General features: G+C 44.4%; 1 protein-coding gene across 3 annotated transcripts in view; it reads right to left on the bottom strand.

Moving 5' to 3' along the window:
* The window catches only part of AATK (apoptosis associated tyrosine kinase), an 87,299-nt gene extending 70,104 nt beyond the window's left edge, over nt 1–17,195 (bottom strand). Inside the window, exon 1 of one of the 3 annotated variants that reach the window (XM_079965349.1) lies at nt 16,757–17,195. In XM_079965349.1, coding sequence (XP_079821475.1) covers nt 16,757–16,844 — 88 coding nt within the window. In that variant the 5' untranslated portion in view covers nt 16,845–17,195. The remainder of the gene's footprint in view (nt 1–16,756) is intronic. The other 2 variants (XM_079965348.1, XM_079965350.1) reach the window with 2 other exon arrangements.
* Nucleotides 17,196–19,175: the final 1,980 nt, after the last annotated feature.

Below are 19,175 nucleotides of genomic sequence, written 5' to 3'. Positions count from 1 at the left end.
CTTACTTTAGAGAGGAAAGTCTTCTATTCAGTGAGAGTAGCATGGGCCTTGAAATTGTCCAAGAACAGTTAGCACCTGAATGCAAACTGAGCAGGCACACAGGTCAACTGGTCACAGTCTTCCCTACAAATCAGTGTAAGCATCTTAACATTTGCATGTACACATAAAAATTAGCACATGCAGATTTTATTCAAATATGCACTCTCTCTTATTTTGGTGATGCATTTCCTTTGGGGATGGTTTTGATGCATAAGTGGCCACCCTATGAACAAGGCCTGCAAACTTCATACATCCAAAGCCTTTTTTATACAAAACACAGCAAGTTCAGTGCAATGGCCAGAGCAAACAATCATTTCCACACTCCAGCACCCAGGGCTTTTCAGCTCACTGCATTCCGTACAGCCAGGGAAAAGCAGGATTGCATGACTCATAATTTGTGCTCTGAACAATTCCAGAGATCTGAGCCATTTCAAAACTCTTGTATTAATTTCTCTTAATTTGCTTTGACAGGAATTTGTATTGTCATCATCCAAAAGGTAATCACCCGTGCCAGGCTGAAGAAGGGGCGGGGTGGGGGGGAAGAGAGCAAGAAAGAGCACTGTGAGAGCATCAAGGGCCAGAGAAATGTCAGCTAAAAAAAATGCACCACCCAAACAGCCACACAATATAGATCTTTCCCCTTCTTCCTTTTAACAGATCTCTACTTTAATCTCTAAGGCCATGAACATCCAAGAGGAATCAACCTTTTGCTGCTGCTCCCACTGCTGCTGCTGCAGTGCAGTGCTTGCAAAGAAAACTGTTCTCAGCACTGCAGCAAGAAACTGCCCAGAAACAAAGAAATGTACCCTTGTCCTGCCAACCACTCCATGGTGAACTTCTTTGATGCAGCTTTGATGCCACAAGTCATTTTCTACCTGCACCCCCAACTCCCCCATTCCCCTTCATGGCAAAAACCTTTACAGCTAAAGCGCAAATCCCATCACAAATCGTCACAGTTCCACTAAGTTTTCTAAAAAGATTTATTTCCAGTGCAGTTCTGTCCTCGGTTTACTCAGTGCTCCAAAAGCAAAGTATTTGAAAATCTTGAACACCTGGAAATCCAAAGGACCTAGCAACATGTGCTCAGCATTGCTTTGGAAATCTGCCCTGTATTTTGGGAACTGAGCTGCTGTTTAATGTCTGTCTCTATCTCTTTGTATTCACAAACAACAATGCTTAGTACAACCTACCCTTAGCACTTAAATACGCATTGTGTTTGGAGGGGTGTATAGAATATCTCTGGACGCGGGTGGCGCTGTGGGTTAAACCACAGAGCCTAGGACTTGCCGATCAGAAGGTTGGTGGTTCGAATCCCCACGATGGGGAGAGCTCCCGTTGCTTGGTCCCTGCTCCTGCCAACCTAGCAGTTCGAAAGCACGTCAAAGTGCAAGTAGATAAATAGGTACCGCTCCGGCGGGAAGGTAAATGGTGTTTCCGTGTGATGCTTTGGTTCGCCAGAAGCAGCTTAGTCATGCTGGCCACATGAGCCGGAAGCTGTACGCCAGCTCCCTCGGCCAATAAAGCGAGATGAGCGCCGCAGCCCCAGAGTCGGTCACGACTGGACCTAATGGTCAGGGGTCCCTTTACCTTTACCTATAGAATATCTCAGTGTTGTCAATACGCTCCTGTCCCACCTTAACCATATGAGAAAAGACCTAGTATACATGGAGGCTTGAGAAGGAAGACAGAGGGTTGTCACACTTAAAAACAGGGGAGCCAGGGGATGGTCAAAGCTACCAAGCACCCTCCTGCATTTTTATTTTTCCACCTCTACCACTAATCACCACTGTTTTTTCAGTTAGTAGGCAGGTATGCATCATACATCCTGTGCTAGAATCTATGCCGTGGTAGTGACGTCACACAAGATCTTCTCTTTTGGAAATAGGAAAAACGCTTTTTGGGGGAGAAGGAGAAACTTCCCAATTCCACCCTACCTTTCTTCTGAAACATTAAAGGTAAAGGTACCCCTAACCGTTAAGTCCAGTCACGGACGACTCTGGTGTTGTGGCACTTATCTCACTTTACTGGCCGAGGGAGCCAGCGTTTGTCCGCAGACAGCTTCCGGGTCATGGATGACTAAGCCACTTCTGGTGAACCAGAGCAGTGCACGGAAACACCGTTTACCTTCCCACCGGAGCGGTACCCATTTATCTACTTGCACTGGCATGCTTTCAAACTGCTAGGTGGACAGAAGCTGGGACTGAACAATAGGAGCTCACCCCGTTGCCGGGATTCGAACTGCTGACCTTCTGATTGGCAAGCCCTAGTTCCATCTGAATCATTAGGGCGATGCTATTATCAGAGGTAGGATATTTGGCTGTCTAAAACTGATAGGCCAGGATCAAACAACGGCTGTACTGTACTCTACTACAGTCATCTTCCTTCAGTACAGTACTGTTCAAATATTCTTTACAAGCAGAAGTTCTTGTCCCATTTTTTTTCCTCTTAAGGAACTGCATGTTCAGTGAAGGAGGATGACCCAGAACTCTCTTCTGCTCTGTTTCCTAGCAAAGGATCAGTCATGCTCTCTAAGGAAGATATTCTAACAGAATTCTCATGAATAAGCAGTTAACACAAGTATTTATTTTTAAAGACGGGCTCTTTAAAATTAGTACATATCACTGCTGCTTCCTCCTACTTTCATTCCCCTTCTTATAGTTATTTCATTTTATCAAACCCTTAGCACATGTTAACCCCTATACTTCTTTCATTGAGAAGGAAGCAATTTCTCTTTAAAGAAAAGGTATCAGTGACAAGTGTTTAACTGTATACATATCTTAATCCCCTTTGGAACTCAAGCTGCTACTGTGCCATTGAAATGCTAAACCTGTGTTTCCATTTGCTGAAAAATACTGTTTGATATTCTCTAAAGACATTTATGTATTTCTGCTAAAATTCTCCTTTTGTTAATCTATGTCTGCTGCTGAAAAGGATCTTGAATGTTACAATATTATGAGCGTTTATAACACTCTCACTTAATGAATCCACAAAAGCTTACTCCACAATAAATATTATTTATGTATCAACAAAGTTCCCTGGGTGGCTTCGGAAGTTATGAATCAATAAAATGCAAAAACACAATCAAATAATATGATACATATATTTAAAAATAGCAATATAACTGACATAAAACCATGAGAACCATAATAAAATCAGAATAAAAACAGCCAAAACCCAGCACAGGGGAAACTGGTGCCAAAGATCTAAAAACACACTAAAAATGAGAGCACAAGATTATTTTTTTATCTTTGCGGTACCAGACAAATGTGGTCACACCACTCTGTGATTTACAATTTATGAGTCTTTTTTTCTTTTTTCAGTTGAAAGTGAAGCACAATAACAACAGAAGTGTAACTTAAAAATATTTCACCAAGTAAACAAGTAAGATCCAGACAGACATCACATAACTCTCAACAGTCAATACTGATATGGAGATCCAGCAAGAATGGGTTTGGTTAACACTTGCCACATAATCAGGCCAAGGTCAAGCACTTGAGAGCCAGTGTGGTGTAGTGGTTCAGAGCGGTGGACTCGTAATCTGGTGAACCGGGTTCGCTTCCCTGCTCTTCCACATGCAGCTGCTGGGTGACTTTGGGCTAGTCACACTTCTCTGAAGTCTCTCAGCCTCACTCACCTCACAGAGTGTTTGTTGTGGGGGAGGAAGGGAATGGAGAATGTTAGCCGCTCTGAGACTCCTTCGGGTAGTGATAAAGCGGGATATCAAATCCAAACTCTTCTTTTAGATCCTGTTTGTTTCAATGGGAGAAACTCATGTCTGTGCTGAACATTGTTACTAAAATCAATAGGAGTTAACAGTCCTTAACTTTGGGTGGAATATGCCCTTGCATCTAACTCAAGTGTTGTTAGGAAAGAATGCAGATGGAATAAGGGAAATGGGAAATATTATTTCCACATCTAAAGGCTTGGCAATTACTTCTGTGGATTACAATGGGCTCTCAGTGGTAATATAAAAGATGAACATCCTTGGGACTGCTCTCGCTGGATATGTGTCAGGGGTTTTGTGTTTCTACACAGAAAACTGATTTTTCTGACACTGTAAATTAAAGTAAACATGCTCGAAATTGTTTTGCCTCCTCTGTGGAATAGCGATTAGCTCAAGAATAGTAGAAATTGCTTTTCTGCATTCTTATTTTATTTGGTTTTCTATTCTGCTTGTTTCTTTTGAATTAAATGTTTTTGCTCTAAATTTCATTGTGCTTTGCCTTGGAATTCAAGAGACTCCGTCTGCCCAAGACCCTTGGTAAGAAGGGATCTCGTGCTCACCAAGTAGCTCCTAAATGGCTCTGAGACATAATAGGACCTGGGATTGGCCAACTCTGCCTACCGAATGTTTATGATATCCGTCAAGTCATCAAGGTACAAATAAGAGCAGGGGTGTCAAACTCAAATTCATCGGGGGCCGCATCAGCAGTTTGGTCACCCTCAAAGGGCCGGTTGTATCTGTAGGACTATGTGTAAAGTGGAGGTTTCCTGTGTAGAATGGCCGGCGCCGCTAGAGGGCAGACGTTCTCTGGATTGTAGGCTGTCACGCATGCGCTGAAGAGGCGGCTTTCTTGTGTCAAAAAAAAAAAGCGAGAATAAAAGGTGAAGGCTGGCAGCTGGCGGCGGCTACATGGGCCACATGACGAGGTCTGGCGGGCCGGATTCGGCCCGCGGGCCTTGTGTTTGACACCCGTGAATAAGAGCCTTCTGCCAAGCAACAATTCTATAACTGATCTGGGCTGTTTTGCGCAAATCATGACAGTAGTAGACTCGTGACAGTACCTTATTTCCCAAACAGTGTGGTTTACATAAATGATGTTACCAGAACCAAACCTGCTCCACTCCTTCTAAGGCGTCCTGTGTTTCACCAAAAAGAAAAGAAGCATCTCCCCCTCTGAAAAGTAGAAGAGAGATACACTCTGGAGTCAGCTGACAAACATGACTTCTGCAAATATGGTCCTCCTTGTGGAAAATGTGTTCCTGTGAATAATGAACACATGAACTCTGCAAAGTAATCTTTCTGAATAACCCTTTTGGAATACCTAACACAGTCTGCAAATCTTTTCATACAAATGCTGTCTCAGTGATAACAAAGAAAGTGGGCGATTTATGCGCCTAAGTGCATATGTGCCAAAACACATTGATTTGGAAGTTAGCTCTACTGAAATCAATGGGACTTAATTTCAAGAAAATGCATATAGGTTCAAGGCAAAACACATTAAGAGTTTGTTAAGCTGCAGCAATTATTCATGTGAACATGGCATTGCTATGCAGTCTCTGAAGCTGTACAGAACAAAGCACCACCCTCAATTCACAATCACTAATGCAGCTTAGAATTCCTACTTCAGCCCCTAACCACACATTGAAAATGTCAGGGCGGGGAATCTATGCTCTCATCATTCTTTCCCTTACATGAGGGAGTACAAAAGGGCATTCAAACACCTCTCTATCACACTTGTGCTGGACAGATTCAAACCAGAAGTCCTCAAACTCCCTCCCACTGGTATTCCAATAAGAAAATATATTTTTGCATCCAAACACTCAGAACACATGGTTCACATTCTTCCAACAAAATCAATATTTCAGCCTTTGTTTAGTACCCGTGGCACTAAAAAATGCTCACAACAAGCAACTCACTCACACCGTGCTTTTAAAACAAGGTTGCATTTCTGATGAAGTAATAGTTCTGGGACTTGCTATATGTTTCTTCCCCGTGCCATATGCAGAGAAGCCAATAACAGTGACATGAAACGTTCTCTGCCGCTTCCCTCCACAACCATCCATCCAACCAACCTGCAACAATTTTATAGACAGAAAAACACTGCTGCATTAAGAGCACATACTGTCCTACAGCACACACAAAGGTTGCCAACTATTTTTGGCCCATATCCAAGCCCTGCCTATAAATAACCTATGTAAGGTAAACGGTTGATGTAGCAATAGCAGCTACCTGTCACTTATCAGCCACGTTGCTCCAAACCTTTCCTGACTTAATCAATGCCTTATTGATGCCCTAATGTTCCAACTCCTACCTCCCCCTAGGGCCTAGGAGGAACGAGGAAGCAATGACCAAAGAAAGTTATTTATAGAGCCCTAAGCCAAATCAGATTCTCAGCTTTAAGATGCTGGATCCATGAGCAAACAAGAACAGCCACCATCAACACATTCAATTCTGCTCTTCTCCTTGCTTGGGACAGTTTCCCTGATGTAGACGGGGACAGAAATACCAGCTCTTGTTGAGTGTATGCATGGATGGAGGCAGGGTGAGGGACAGGATCTAGCTGGTGGGCCAGATCCCAAGATCCTCCATCCCTAGTGGGTCACTTTGACAGGTGGGTGGGGCTGGCCACCTATCAGTCACCTATATCCCCATGCCGTCAGGTGGACCGTTTTTGCTCTGCAGCATGGCTTGAGTTCAAGACTTACTGCAAAGCAAGATTCCAGCCAGCCAACTTGGTTGGTGCTGTTTTCAAGCCCTGCTTTCATCTGGAATCAGATACACTCCAGAGCCAAGCTCTTGATCAGAAACTCTGGAGTGTGGCTGATCCCAAGAGGTCTTTAAGCCACTGACAAACAGCTGTCTTTGAGCCCTACTTTCAAAAGGGATCAGCAACATTCTGGAATTCTCAGTCTAGTCATGGGGCACATAATGCAGCAACCTTGCTGAAGCTTGGCAGGTCTAGGCTTGGCTAGTCCCTGGATACAGACTATGTGCAAAACCTATGAATGTCACTGTCAATTACACCATGGAATATAAACAAAATAAATAAACTGGTGTCAGTGCCAGGCAGTTGCTTATGGTTCCACTATGGCAAAAGCCCTTCATGATTTACCCCAGGGGTGGGAAGCTTGCAACCTAATCCTGGCCTGCCAGAGGGGTCCAATTTGACCCATAAGGCCATTTTTTCAAAACAGCACCCACCCCTCAGTCAGCTGACACTACTCATGACATCAGCGGATGGGCAGGAGGGTGGGGTTCAATTCTGCATTGAATGTGTCAGCTGATGGGGAGGTGAGAAATAAGTGCTTTGGTAGCCCTAACGTTTTTCACAACTCAAAGCACCAAGTACAGGGCTAGTATTCTAGCAATGCCCCTTGTGCTGCAGTTCCCAGCCAAACTGAATCAAATTTCTCCTTCCTCCTTAGTCTTAAGGAACCATTAGCCTACATAGACAGGTAATAGAAAACATTAAGGGGGAGGGGGGAGGGGAAGACCCTTATATCAGAGTCACACAATTTATCCTTCTACCCTAGTTCTGCATACTCTGGCCAGGGTCCTAAGTTGGGGGTTCTGCCTACCTGTGATCTTTTTGAACTGGAAATGCCAGGAACTGAACCTGAGAACTCCTCTGTGTTGAGCAATGTTCCCTCCCCAAAATAACAGTGGTAGCTCCGTATCTTTCCTGACATCTGGGCTCTGTCCTCAAGACAACCATAAACAAATGAAAAATACATATGGGCAAGATCCATTTCTTTTGACTACAGTTCTCTATCAAAAAAATTCAAACCAACCTCTAATGTCAGAAAATGTGGCAATCCTGGGGGGAAGTATCTGTACCGGGGGGAAGGGAGTTTTGAATTCTAGTCCTGTCCTTCAAAATGTGGGTTTGTAGACTTGTTCTTAGTAGAACCACATTAGCTTTTACCCTCCCCTTCCCATGTTTTCAAGCTAAGTCTTCACAATTTGATTGTTTTATTCATTTTTCCAGAAACCTACCAGCCATTCAAACCAAGGTACATACAGTATTTATAATTGCTGTATTGTTCTTAGTACTTTTCCTTGGGGGGCGGGGAAGTATCATGTTTGCTTTCCTTCTGGCCTTTTGGAACTCATTCCATCTACCTGCTCCCACCTAGTTATCTTATAACTCTGCCTTGCAGGTGACCTATAAACTTCTCCACAAAGGGGTGTAACCATACACAAACTACACTGCCTAGGATGGTGGAGATGCTAGACAGAAAACATCTCAACTTTCAGGAAAACAGGCACCCAGCTCCACAAAGGTTCAAGAAGTACAAGTTCCAAACAAATGTAAGCTGAATACTCAGGTCTAAAGAGCCACTGCAAAAAAAACACCCAGAAACCATAGATGGAGACAAACACCAAAGGGAACTCCAATAAGCAAAGCCAACTCAGTGCCTGTACGAAACCATTCCTACAACCCAACTCTTCTCTCTTTGGCCCAGCTTAGCGTCTTTTGGGAGAGGTGTTTTATTTCATATCATGCATCATGGAATCCCTTATCAGCTAATCCCAGCAAGGCCCCTGGGAACAAGCTATGTGCAAGAGATGGCTGAAAATACCTCAATCTAAGCAGAATGAAGTTGGGTTTTTACTGAGAAATTTTCAGCCACCCCTCAAATAGTTCAAAGGTATGAACAGGAGTCCCATTTTTATGCACTTCATAAACCTCCTGCCAGTCAAGTAGTCAGAACCAGGAGATACTCAGCTCAGAGCCAGCGCCTGGGACTCATTCTTCCGCACCATCCACTTTCAAGACTATCGTCAGTTTGCTGACAATGAAAATGATCTGCCTGCTACTAAACTGTCACACATTCCTGAGTCTGAGATGTGAATTACCAAGTCTCACTCGCAAATTAAGCCATGCTAATGTCATCGCCATTTCTGGAGATAGCCAAATTCCAATGGAAATGCAAAAGGCATTTGGCTCAGGAATACACACGGAGTGCTCCAGGCAGAAATCAACCAACAGGGAATGCTCTGAGATTTATTTATTTTTTATTAACAAAGCACAGATTGAATGAGAATGAAAAGAAAACAGAGATGGCCTAAGCTGGGCAAAAGAAACTTGGCCAACTGAGTGATCAAATATTGTGATATAACAGTCAAGCATTTTTAGGATTGCCCAGTCATCTTCATTTTATTGTTGTTGCTGCTTAGTTGTTATTAGAACAGGAACAGCAAAAATACTTTAATCGACAACAGGTTTAATACTTTAGATAATTACAGAAACAAATTAACTGTTTTTGTGCAACAATTAATTTAACTTTTCAAAGAAGTGCAACTGATCATTTTAACTTTTTAATAATGCTAGGAAAGGATTTCTATAAATGCAAAAAATTTACTGTTGCCTTTTTAGCTTTTCACATGAGGGCCAGTTAATGGAAATAAAATATAGTAAGAGCAATTATTATTTTTAAAAAGAGTTCAGTTTTTAACAGCATTTGTGCCAAGTAACTAGCGGAGTGACCCATTCTTCAAGCATCATCAGTATTAGATTCAGGACAGAAGGGGTACTCTTTGCAAGCAAGGAGGGGTCATGGGTGTTCACAATCAGTATCCTTTACCACTAGCTACTGTTCAGAGGTGAGGTGCCTGCAGGTAGAAGCAGGTGGCCAATAAGAGAAGCTCTGGTATGTTGCTAAATTTACCTCAGCTAGGCAAACTTGGAGAAGCAATTTTGTTTTATTTGCATTTTAATGCAAAACTACCTAATTTGCACACCTTGAACTAATATATGAACTAAAACAGCATCCTTCAAAAATTCACACAGCTCCAAATTTTTGCAACATGGTTCTCCAACAAAACAATCTGGACAAAAATGCATATAATTATGGGAAAGTGTGCATACAGATGCATATAATTAGTGGAAGTAACATACACAAATGCATTACATTAGGGGAAATTGCTTGTAAAGATCTGTATATCAGTCAAAACTCCATACCAAATGTGCATATTAGACGAAAGCGCATACAAAAATGTGTTTATTAGGAGAAATTCGCACTAAAATGGTTATGAATTTTCATGAGGATTATTTTTTCTCATAAGTGCACATTGCTGCAGAAATATGGAGAACTGAATTTAAGACTAGAAAAAATGAGAAAGAGGGAGAAATTAAAATGGACAGATTCATCCATCTTTGCCCACTACTAACGGGCTAAGGCCAAGCAGCCCTCACTCTTGTTTTCGTTAATGACACTACAGTGGTACCTCTGGTTAAGAACTTAATTCGTTTTGGAGGTCCGTTCTTAACCTGAAACTGTTCTTAACCTGAAGCACCAATTTAGCTAATGGGGCCTCCAGCTTCCGCCGCCGCACAATTTCTGTTCTCATCCCTAAGCAAAGTTCTTAACCCAAGGTACTGTTTCTGGGTTAGTGGAGTCTGTAACCTGAAGCGTATGTAACCTGAAGCGTCTGTAACCCGAGGTACCACTGTATAATGAAACATAAAGTTTCTTCTGACACAGTAACTTCATGAAACATCTGACAACATCTGACCACAGCAAAATAGCAGGTGGACAGTTCACTGCTTGGCATGACAGCTCGAGGCAGAGATGGAGTCCAAGGAAGGAAGCATCATTTCACTTTCAGGAAGGCAAAGCAACACCGCTCTCCTAACATGCACATGCATACTATTTGAAACATAATCCCACTATAAAATATGACTTAAATATATGTGAGAAGTCATATAATTCCTCCACAAGACCCCAAAAGGCTGGATGGAAAACCTTCTACAACACGCTTCCTCAACTTCAGCCCTCCAGATGTTTTGAGACTACAGTTCCCACCATCCCTGACGACTGGTCCTGCTAGCTAGGGATGATGGGGGTTGTAGTCCCAAAACATCGGAGGGCCGAGGTTGAGGAAGCCTGGTTTAGCGTATGATACCAGTCATTTTACCTGCCAAAAATTAGTGGCCTCCTTCTTTTCCTGTTGACTGATTTATGGCAGCTATACAGAACAATACATAACAATGCTACACATAAGTTGCAAAACAAAATGCCACTCTCACCATAGGATTCTTTTTTCATTTGTCTCACCCCCTTGTCCTGGGATACATCTTGCCCTCCCTATTATCTGTTGAGGAGAGCCTGACCAGGGTTTCAGACTATGGCAGCCATCATTACAATTGCTGCAGCAGAACATGAAAAGTCTAAGGAGACCTTTTAGCAGGCACCCATCAAGACCTGAACCACAGCTACCTGGTGCTTCATCTTTGTGCTCTTGGCGGCCACTCTAGCCAACATTTCTCACCCACAATCATGAGCATCTTGAGTACCTTGGAGAAAAGGTGCAATGGAGGGAGGAGGAACACAACAAACAAGCCTCTAGACACTTTTTCTTGCGTGAAAAAATGGGAGTGGGGGTGGTTACTGCATCATTTGATGGGTGCCAGGCATTCAGGGAAAGAGACAAAATACGTCAGAAGGGTGCAGATCAGATTCAGTGCCCTGGGGGGGGGGGAGTTGTGGCCTGAGGAGAGTCCCACGGAGCAGAGAGGCTGCATCTGGCTCCTGGCGGAGTACAGGGTCAGATTTAAAGTGCTGGTTTTGACTTTTAAAGCCTTTCACGGCCTAGGACCCTCGTACCTATGGGACTGCCTCTCCTGGTATGCCCCACGAAGGACCTTAAGGTCCATAAATAGCAACACCCTAGAGGTCCCGGGCCCTAAGGAAGTTAGATTAGCCTCAACCAGAGCCAGGGCCTTTTCAACACTGGCTCCGGCCTGGTGGAACACTCTATCTCATCAGACCAGGGCCCTGCGGGATCTGATTTCTTTCCGCAGGGTCTGTAAGACAGAGTTGTTCCGCCTGGCCTTTGGCTTAGAATCAATTTGATTCCCTCCCCCCTCTTTCTTTTTTCCTTACTCCTCCTGTGAAGAGGCTGCAGCTTAGTGTTTAAATGTTGTATTTTAATCTTGTTTTTTAAGTTGTATTTTAATCAAATTGTTTATATTATTGGTTGTTAGCCGCCCTGAGCCCGGTCTTGGCTGGGGAGGGCAGGGTATAAATAAAATTTATTATATTATTATTATTATCATCTGTACCCCAAACCCTAAGTTTCCTACCCATGTCATAGATGCACATCCCTCCCTCTCTGTCTCTAGGCTCCTGGTGGGTCAGGAAATTGGCCAGCACATTCATAAAGAGGAATATCATTGAAGTAAGGCAGGCAGGATCCTGGGGAGGCAATCATAGTGCCAACAAAATGTTTCCCCTCTTTGCTCCACCTACTGTATCACTACTGAACATTTGGGTCTTATCAGCTCCAGACAAGCCAGAAGCATTCCAAGCAGAGCCATTTATTCCCCAAAGGACACTAGGTAAATGCCTATAAGCTGTCACTGGGGTCCCTTCATGCTCATCATTCCCATGCTCAGCACACCTCTTCCACCCCTTGTCTCAGTTGAGGGGCACAGGATACCATTTAGCAAGCACAGGTCCTTTGTCCTGCTCCAAATAAATGTACCTGCAACAATTATCTCTGCATTTGCAAGGGCTGATATGAGCACCTGCTCTAGGTCTTTGGGGTGACAAGATTCTCTCCCCTCCTTGAATGGTCCCATCTCCTCCTGACCTATACACTTTCCTTAATCCCACAGGCCTAGTTCATAAGGATGAAAGAGAACAAAGTGAGCGAATGCTGTTGTTCCTTCATTTGCTCACTTATTCAGGGTACATTATCTGTGAGTGACAACAAATAGGAGAAACAGGAAGGACAAGGGGGCTCCAAAGACTGACAGTGGGAACTCTACTACGACATGCAGCTCTACCAGTGCTCAACAAAGCAAATCCCCAATACTGGCTTCAACTTGAAAGACACAGGCCAGTGTACAAGCTAATACAGGCATAGGCAAACTCGGCCCTCCATTTGTTTTGGGACTACAACTCCCATCATCCCTGACCACTGGTCCTGTTAGCTAGGGATGATGGGAGTTGTAGTCCCAAAACGTCTGGAGGGCCGGGTTTGCCTATGCCTGAGCTAATACACTATGGGAGTCTAATGCTGACTTGAAGTTATTGCTCTGATAAGAGTACGTGCACACCATTCCTTGCCATCTACTTCTGGAATAGATTCACGTATCAATTTCCTACCCCTCCCTCCCACACCCATGCACCACCGGTCACCTTGCAAATGAACCATATGTTTACCAATCTTTTGAATGCAGCATCAAGCAGTCTATTTGCTGGCTGCTTTGGAATTTTGCCAGCTTGTTTTCTGAAGCCCGGTAAACGTGTGCTGACCACATGTGTTGAAGCATTCACAAGACAGGTTTCCATGTGCATCTCAACCACGAGACAAATGTAAAAACAAAACCTCGCTCATTGGGAGGGGGGGATGATTGTGTGGATCCAATTTCCAGCTGCTTACCACTGGTTAATAACTTAAGCAATTATTAATTCCTTGACTCTCTGCTAAAAATCTTTCTGCATTGCTGTGTTTCATTAGTTCACAATCCTCTGCTGTCTGAGAGCTGGCAAAGACTGTGAGCTATCTGACAGGAAGGCCCCTGATCAAATCTCTTCACAGCTATGAACCCAGTAGGTGGCCTTAGGCAAACCACTATCTTCCATACTCAGCCTTTTATAAGAACTAATATCAGTGGAAAATGTGGAGAGGAATTGTAGAGAAACAGCTGCAAGCACCAGCAAGGCTTTGCTGATTGCCACCCCCATTGTATGATCAACGATAAGCAGATCAATAATATAGCAATGCACAATATAAAGAGCTGGAATGGGGAACCTGTGGCCCTGATCACTAGTCATAATGGCTGGGGCGGATGGCCGTTGTGAGTCCAACAGCTGGAGGACCACAGGCTCATCGGTACAGAGCCACAGCTCTGAAGGAACCGAACTATAAAAGGCCACCTATTCCAATCCCCTTGCTCTTATACGAAGCAACTCTGTCTCCCTTGTTCCCAGATCAGTTCATGTAACCTTAACACACTTTGCTACAACCCGAGAGCAAACCTCTCCTTAAGACTCAAGCAAGCGATCTAAGTCACGTACATTGAGGCACAGGAAAAACAAAACAACAAACAAGAAGTCATTAGTCAATCTGACCGCCAAAAAAACCAAATATGTGGCAATCAGTCGGGCGCTAAATATAACCATAACCCATCTATCTATTTCCCCATCCAAAACTTCACTGAGAAGAGAGAAAGTCCATGCTATCCAATATCCTGTCCCATACACTTACACTATATGCCTCTGAAATCAAAATCATGTACTATGGGATGGCCCAGGGATAACATTGTTCACAAAGCTATGCATAAGTTGGGAAATGATTGGTTGCATCAACAATATGATGCAGATCCCATGGCACAGCTGCAGAGTAGTTCATAACCAATGTTGCAAGCAACCCAGGACACACTGCAGATCATGGAGGTCAGCTGCACATTGGTGCACAGTCAGTGTAAGATCAGTCCACCAAATTGTGGCCACAGAGGATCAGCTGGCAATTTACCACTTCCAGTGGGAGAGAGCTGCACAACGCTAACACAGACCTATTTTTGGAAGATTTGTTTAATGTTTTGGTGTTACTTCTGAGTTTTCTTTAGCTTTAGTATTATGTAAAATCAAACAAACGTTCCCTATTCACTTTTCTTCAACCAACACTACTTATTCTATCTTCACTATCTCTCTTCTAAGATGGAAGGGACCCTACAAAAAGAGGGTGAGAATTTTTCTTACACCCTTCAACATACTGAATATGTGCCATGTAACATCTGTAACTAGTATCCATGTCCAAGTCCATCGTGTATTTTAAAAGACAAGCACCCAAAGTACCATGCATCATTCAAGAAGTAAACACATAATACATCAAATGATTGATATTAAGACATTCTGATCCTTTTGGTATTATTTCTTATTCTTTTCCTAACACTCTCTAGCCATGTTTGCTATTTTAGTGGCTAAACAGACTGAGATGATGGTTCCAGGATGCTATTTACAAACTATGTCATTACCTTTTTTCATGAGTGATAAAAGCTAACACTATTTAGGCATTACATGATTCTACCCAGCACCACCCAAAGTATACATTCATTTGCACTGATCAACACCGTCTTTCTATGCTGCTTTTAGGAAAGAGATCTTGCAAAAGCCTTTGTGAAAATTTGGGTAATCCTTCCACATGAACACCTAGAAGATGAAAGCAAAGTAATCGCATCCCTCTCTGTTTATCAACCTCCATCTGCGGCCAAAGTGGTGAAATGCAAGGTCAGCTCACACACTGCAACAGAAACATACATAACTAAGGAAACAGGTCCATTTTTATTTGGGGCATGCACTTGAGATTTAAAACAAAAGCTGCAAAATAGCTACTTATATAACATACGATTCCCTAATGCCTACAGGACGGAGTTGCAAGTTCCTATATGCACAAACTGAAATTTGGCTGAACAGCATTTTACCAATTTTTGCTGAAGACTGTATAAGGCAAAGGACAGGACCCGAATAAATTTATTTATCAGCGAGGGCAGAGTTTGGTTTGTTTGTGCTATCCTCTAGCCCTCTGCATGTTTTTCATCGGACAGATGCCTTTTGAGAAAACTCAAGCCATTACAGAGCCCAAGACATCATTCCAGGCCTGCCAGGTAGCAACTGCAGTGGAATCCAGAAAGCTGTGCCAAGATCATATTATCAGGGCAGAACACGGCAGTTTGCTTTCACATGAGAAATCCAGTGGAGAACATAAAAGTGACATTTGGAGGGACTGAAAACAAATTCATGTTTCATTCATAGGCGACTGAGTCAATCTTCCACCAGTGTGGCAGATAAGGACTAGGGGCACACAAATTTGTGGAAAGAGATGAGGGGAGATGTGGAGAGGAGAGGGACCCATGAGAATTAGAAGCTATTTCAGACAATAAAAGCAAAAGGCACCAGGAAGACAATGGATGTAAAAGCACTTCAGGAGCAAATTGGGATGCCGATGTAGAGATTAGGTTTCTACCTTTCAGGATTCCTGGCTGAGGAAAGCAGTGAAACCTGTCACCAGAAGATGCAAGTCCCTCTGGGATACAACAATTCTGACTTTGCAGAGTCAACATGCTCCTGCTCATCCACAAATCAAGGACTAGCAATTACCCAGCCAAAAGGTTTATGGCTGAACAGGGTAAAAAAATCAATCACCTCTAGCAAAGGGAAGTTTCAATTCAAGACTGACACCCAGCACAGAGAAAGGCCCAGCGAGGCAACAAGGTTCCCTCACCCCACTTTTGCTCGACTTTACGCAATACAACCTTCACAAGAACGCAGAGCAAAAGGCCTGCAAGGGTTATAAGCCACATAAAATTCCATCTCTTCTGCAATTAAAGGGAACTTCCAGGCACGAAAATTCAAAACCTCAATCACTCACACCCCAAACAAGTCATGTTTTAAAGAGTGGCCACCACCATAAATACCTTGTTTGCATGCAAGGTATGCCCTCAGAAGATGTCACATACACTAGTATGAACTGCACTTTAAATGTCAAATTATCTCATATGCGAAATGCCCAGGTACTCTTTGCACATACCCCTAATTTCCAAAATGATGGAAGGGAAGGGGGAACCGAACAGTTGATAAATGGTGATGCAACTTTTGCAGGAAGAATCTGTTCCTGAGGAGCCTTTCTAAAAATCACAACCCAAGGCAAAAGCAGTGTGTGGGAGCAGGGGACTGGGGTACATACTGTTGTGTTGTTTTGTTTCCTTGCTTGATTTAACTGCCACCTTTCCCACCAGCGGCCTGATAAAATGGCTCAGATTCAGCAAAGGGTTAAACAACGCAAGAAGTGCGGGGGGGGGGGCAGGTAGAGGATAATTGCCTGCAAGGGGAAATAAATCTGTAGCTGAAGTGGGAGGCAAGGAGAGGAAAATCAAAGGCGATTGGGGGGGGGGAGGGGAGAGAGATAGAGAGGAAGGGAAAGGAAAATTGAGAATTCATTACTTTTTTTTTTTTTTTTACAGAAATAAAGCCAACTTACCGGGGTCGAAGTGCGAACTGAAGGCAAAGCTGGGGTTGAAAAATGAAGCCGACATGACAATAGCCAAGAGATTTGCCACCATTCCCATGGCAAAGCAGAAAAGGGGGGAAGGGTTGTAGGGGGTGCAGAGAAGAGAGAAGGGGGGGTGGATCAAAAAATTAAATGACAGAAGCAGCAGACACTAGGCAGGTGAGGCGGTGGGATGAGGGGAGGGGGCTGAAAGCTCTCGCAACTCCAGAAGTTGCGCCGGTGCCACATTTAAAAAAATCACCATCTCCTTTCCTCTTGATAGCACAGCCAGGGAATTCAATGCTGCAGCTCCTCCTCTTCCTCCATGTTATTATCCCAGTGCGTCGCCTTCAGGTATTTTTTAGCCGATTACATCCTCCATGGGAAGATGAAGGGGGTTCGGGTTGCAACGGCCACAGTTGCAAGTGGTAGCATAAGCGAGTTGCTCAGCTATATATCTATTTCTTTTCTTTATAATTTGAGGCTGCTGTTTTTAATCGCAACGACCCCGGCGTTCGGCGTTGCAAAATCAAGCCAAAACAGATGCTAAGAGAAGCTGCCTGCAAAAAAACAAAATAAAATTGCACCTGGCTCGGTGCCGTCCTCCAAAGAATGGGTACAGCCTAGTGAGTGTCTTGCAAAAGGAGTGAGAGGAGATGTAGTCGCGCACTCTCCACCCCACCCCCACCCCCCTCTCCGGCTGCCACACAGGGGGAAAAGCTTTGCACCAAAACAAGAGAAAGCTGGAGCGTCGAGGAGGTGAGGGGGAAAGAGATCACTGGCTGCAGCGATAACCGCCAGGGCAGGAGAGGAGGCTGCAGAGCGGCTGCAGAACACCAGGGCAGCTGCCGGTGCTAGTGGGAATGCAAAGGAAGGAGCTGTTCCAGTGCTGACCCTGGGAGAAGCAGCAGCAGCAGCAGCAGCCACAGCAACGCCATCTTGCTCCAGATCTGCCCTCCCCCCAACACTGCAGCAAGCGGCGGGGAAGGAGCGAGGCGGGCGGGGAGGGAGAAGAGGGAGCCGCCGGGCAGCGCTCGCCCAGGTGGCATGGCTTGGCGCGCGCAATGGGCGAAGAAGGGGCGTCGCTGCCGCACGTGCAGCCAAGTGTGACCCGGGTGAGCTCACACGCGCGCGCGCGCGCGCACACACACACACACTGCTAAACTACACGCCCTTCGCTCGAGCCGGCAGGGCTGCGCGCGCGCACAGATTTGCCCAATCCACACGGGCGGGCAGGAGCAGCCCTTCCCGTTCACACGCGCAGCTCCGCCAAATTACGGCCACGGGCTCCCCGCCCTCCTGCGAAACGCGCACGCGCTCTCTGCGCTTTTGAGCAGGTTCACACGCTAACCTGCGCTGCAAGGGGAGAAACTTAGATATAAAGCATAAAGCGTGGTACGTTTAATCAATAAATGTATATAAAGAATGGAGTTTCTTACGAATTTCGTTGCAAGGCCATAGGGACCGACAGAGGCAAATGGAAAAGGGGGGCAGATCTTCCCCTGCACTAGTTGGGAAGCGTGTATGGTGATATTTAATGTGGAGAAAGTATAAATTGCGAATGGTCGTAATGGTCATGAACTGAGGCAGAGAATATTCCTGAGTGATCCTACCAATCCTTGAAAATGCAGGCCCGTCAGGGCCATTTTATACATTACAGATTACAAAGATTGAGGTGGTGAGATTTTGGAGGGTGGGGAGACACACACACACACACACACACACACACACACATATATATATATATAGTGGTACCTCGGGTTACAGATGCTTCAGGTTACATACGCTTCAGGTTACAGACTCCGCTAACCCAGAAATATTACCTCGGGTTAAGAACTTTGCTTCAGGATAAGAACAGAAATCACACGGCAGCAGCGTGGCGGCAGCAGGAGGCCCCATTAGCTAAAGTGATGTCTCAGGTTAAGAACAGTTTCAGGTTATGAACGGATCTCCGGAACGAATTAAGTACGGAACCAGAGGTACCACTGTATAATTAACTATAGCAGCCTTTCCAAACCTTGGGTCCCTAGATGTTGTTGGGACTACAACTCCCATCATCCCTGACTGCTGGCCCTTCTCACTAAGGATGCTGGGAGCTGTAGTTCTCAATAACATATGCGGACCCAAGGTTGGGAAAGGCTGAACTAGGTCAAAGAAAGGGTTGAGCTGTTTTGTCAAATATGATTATTTATGTATTATTGTTTTATTTATAAAATGTATATGCCACCTGTAATGGTTCTAGGGGTTGCTCGTGCGTAAACCAGCACCACACCTGGCTGGGTTGCCTGAGTGAACCTTTTCTGTCCAGACAGCCACTCGCCCATGGCTGTCTCAATCGCTGGCAGAATCCGTCAGTGGGTGTTTATTGAACTTCTTCCAGCAAAGAAGCTCTTTGACGCCTAGTCTCCGC

Source organism: Podarcis cretensis (genome assembly GCF_951804945.1).
Source record: "Podarcis cretensis genome assembly, chromosome: 2".
NCBI classification, from domain to species: Eukaryota; Metazoa; Chordata; class Lepidosauria; order Squamata; family Lacertidae; genus Podarcis; species Podarcis cretensis.
The sequence above is the reverse complement of the archived record's forward strand: the minus strand, read 5'-3'. Positions and strand labels throughout refer to the sequence as shown.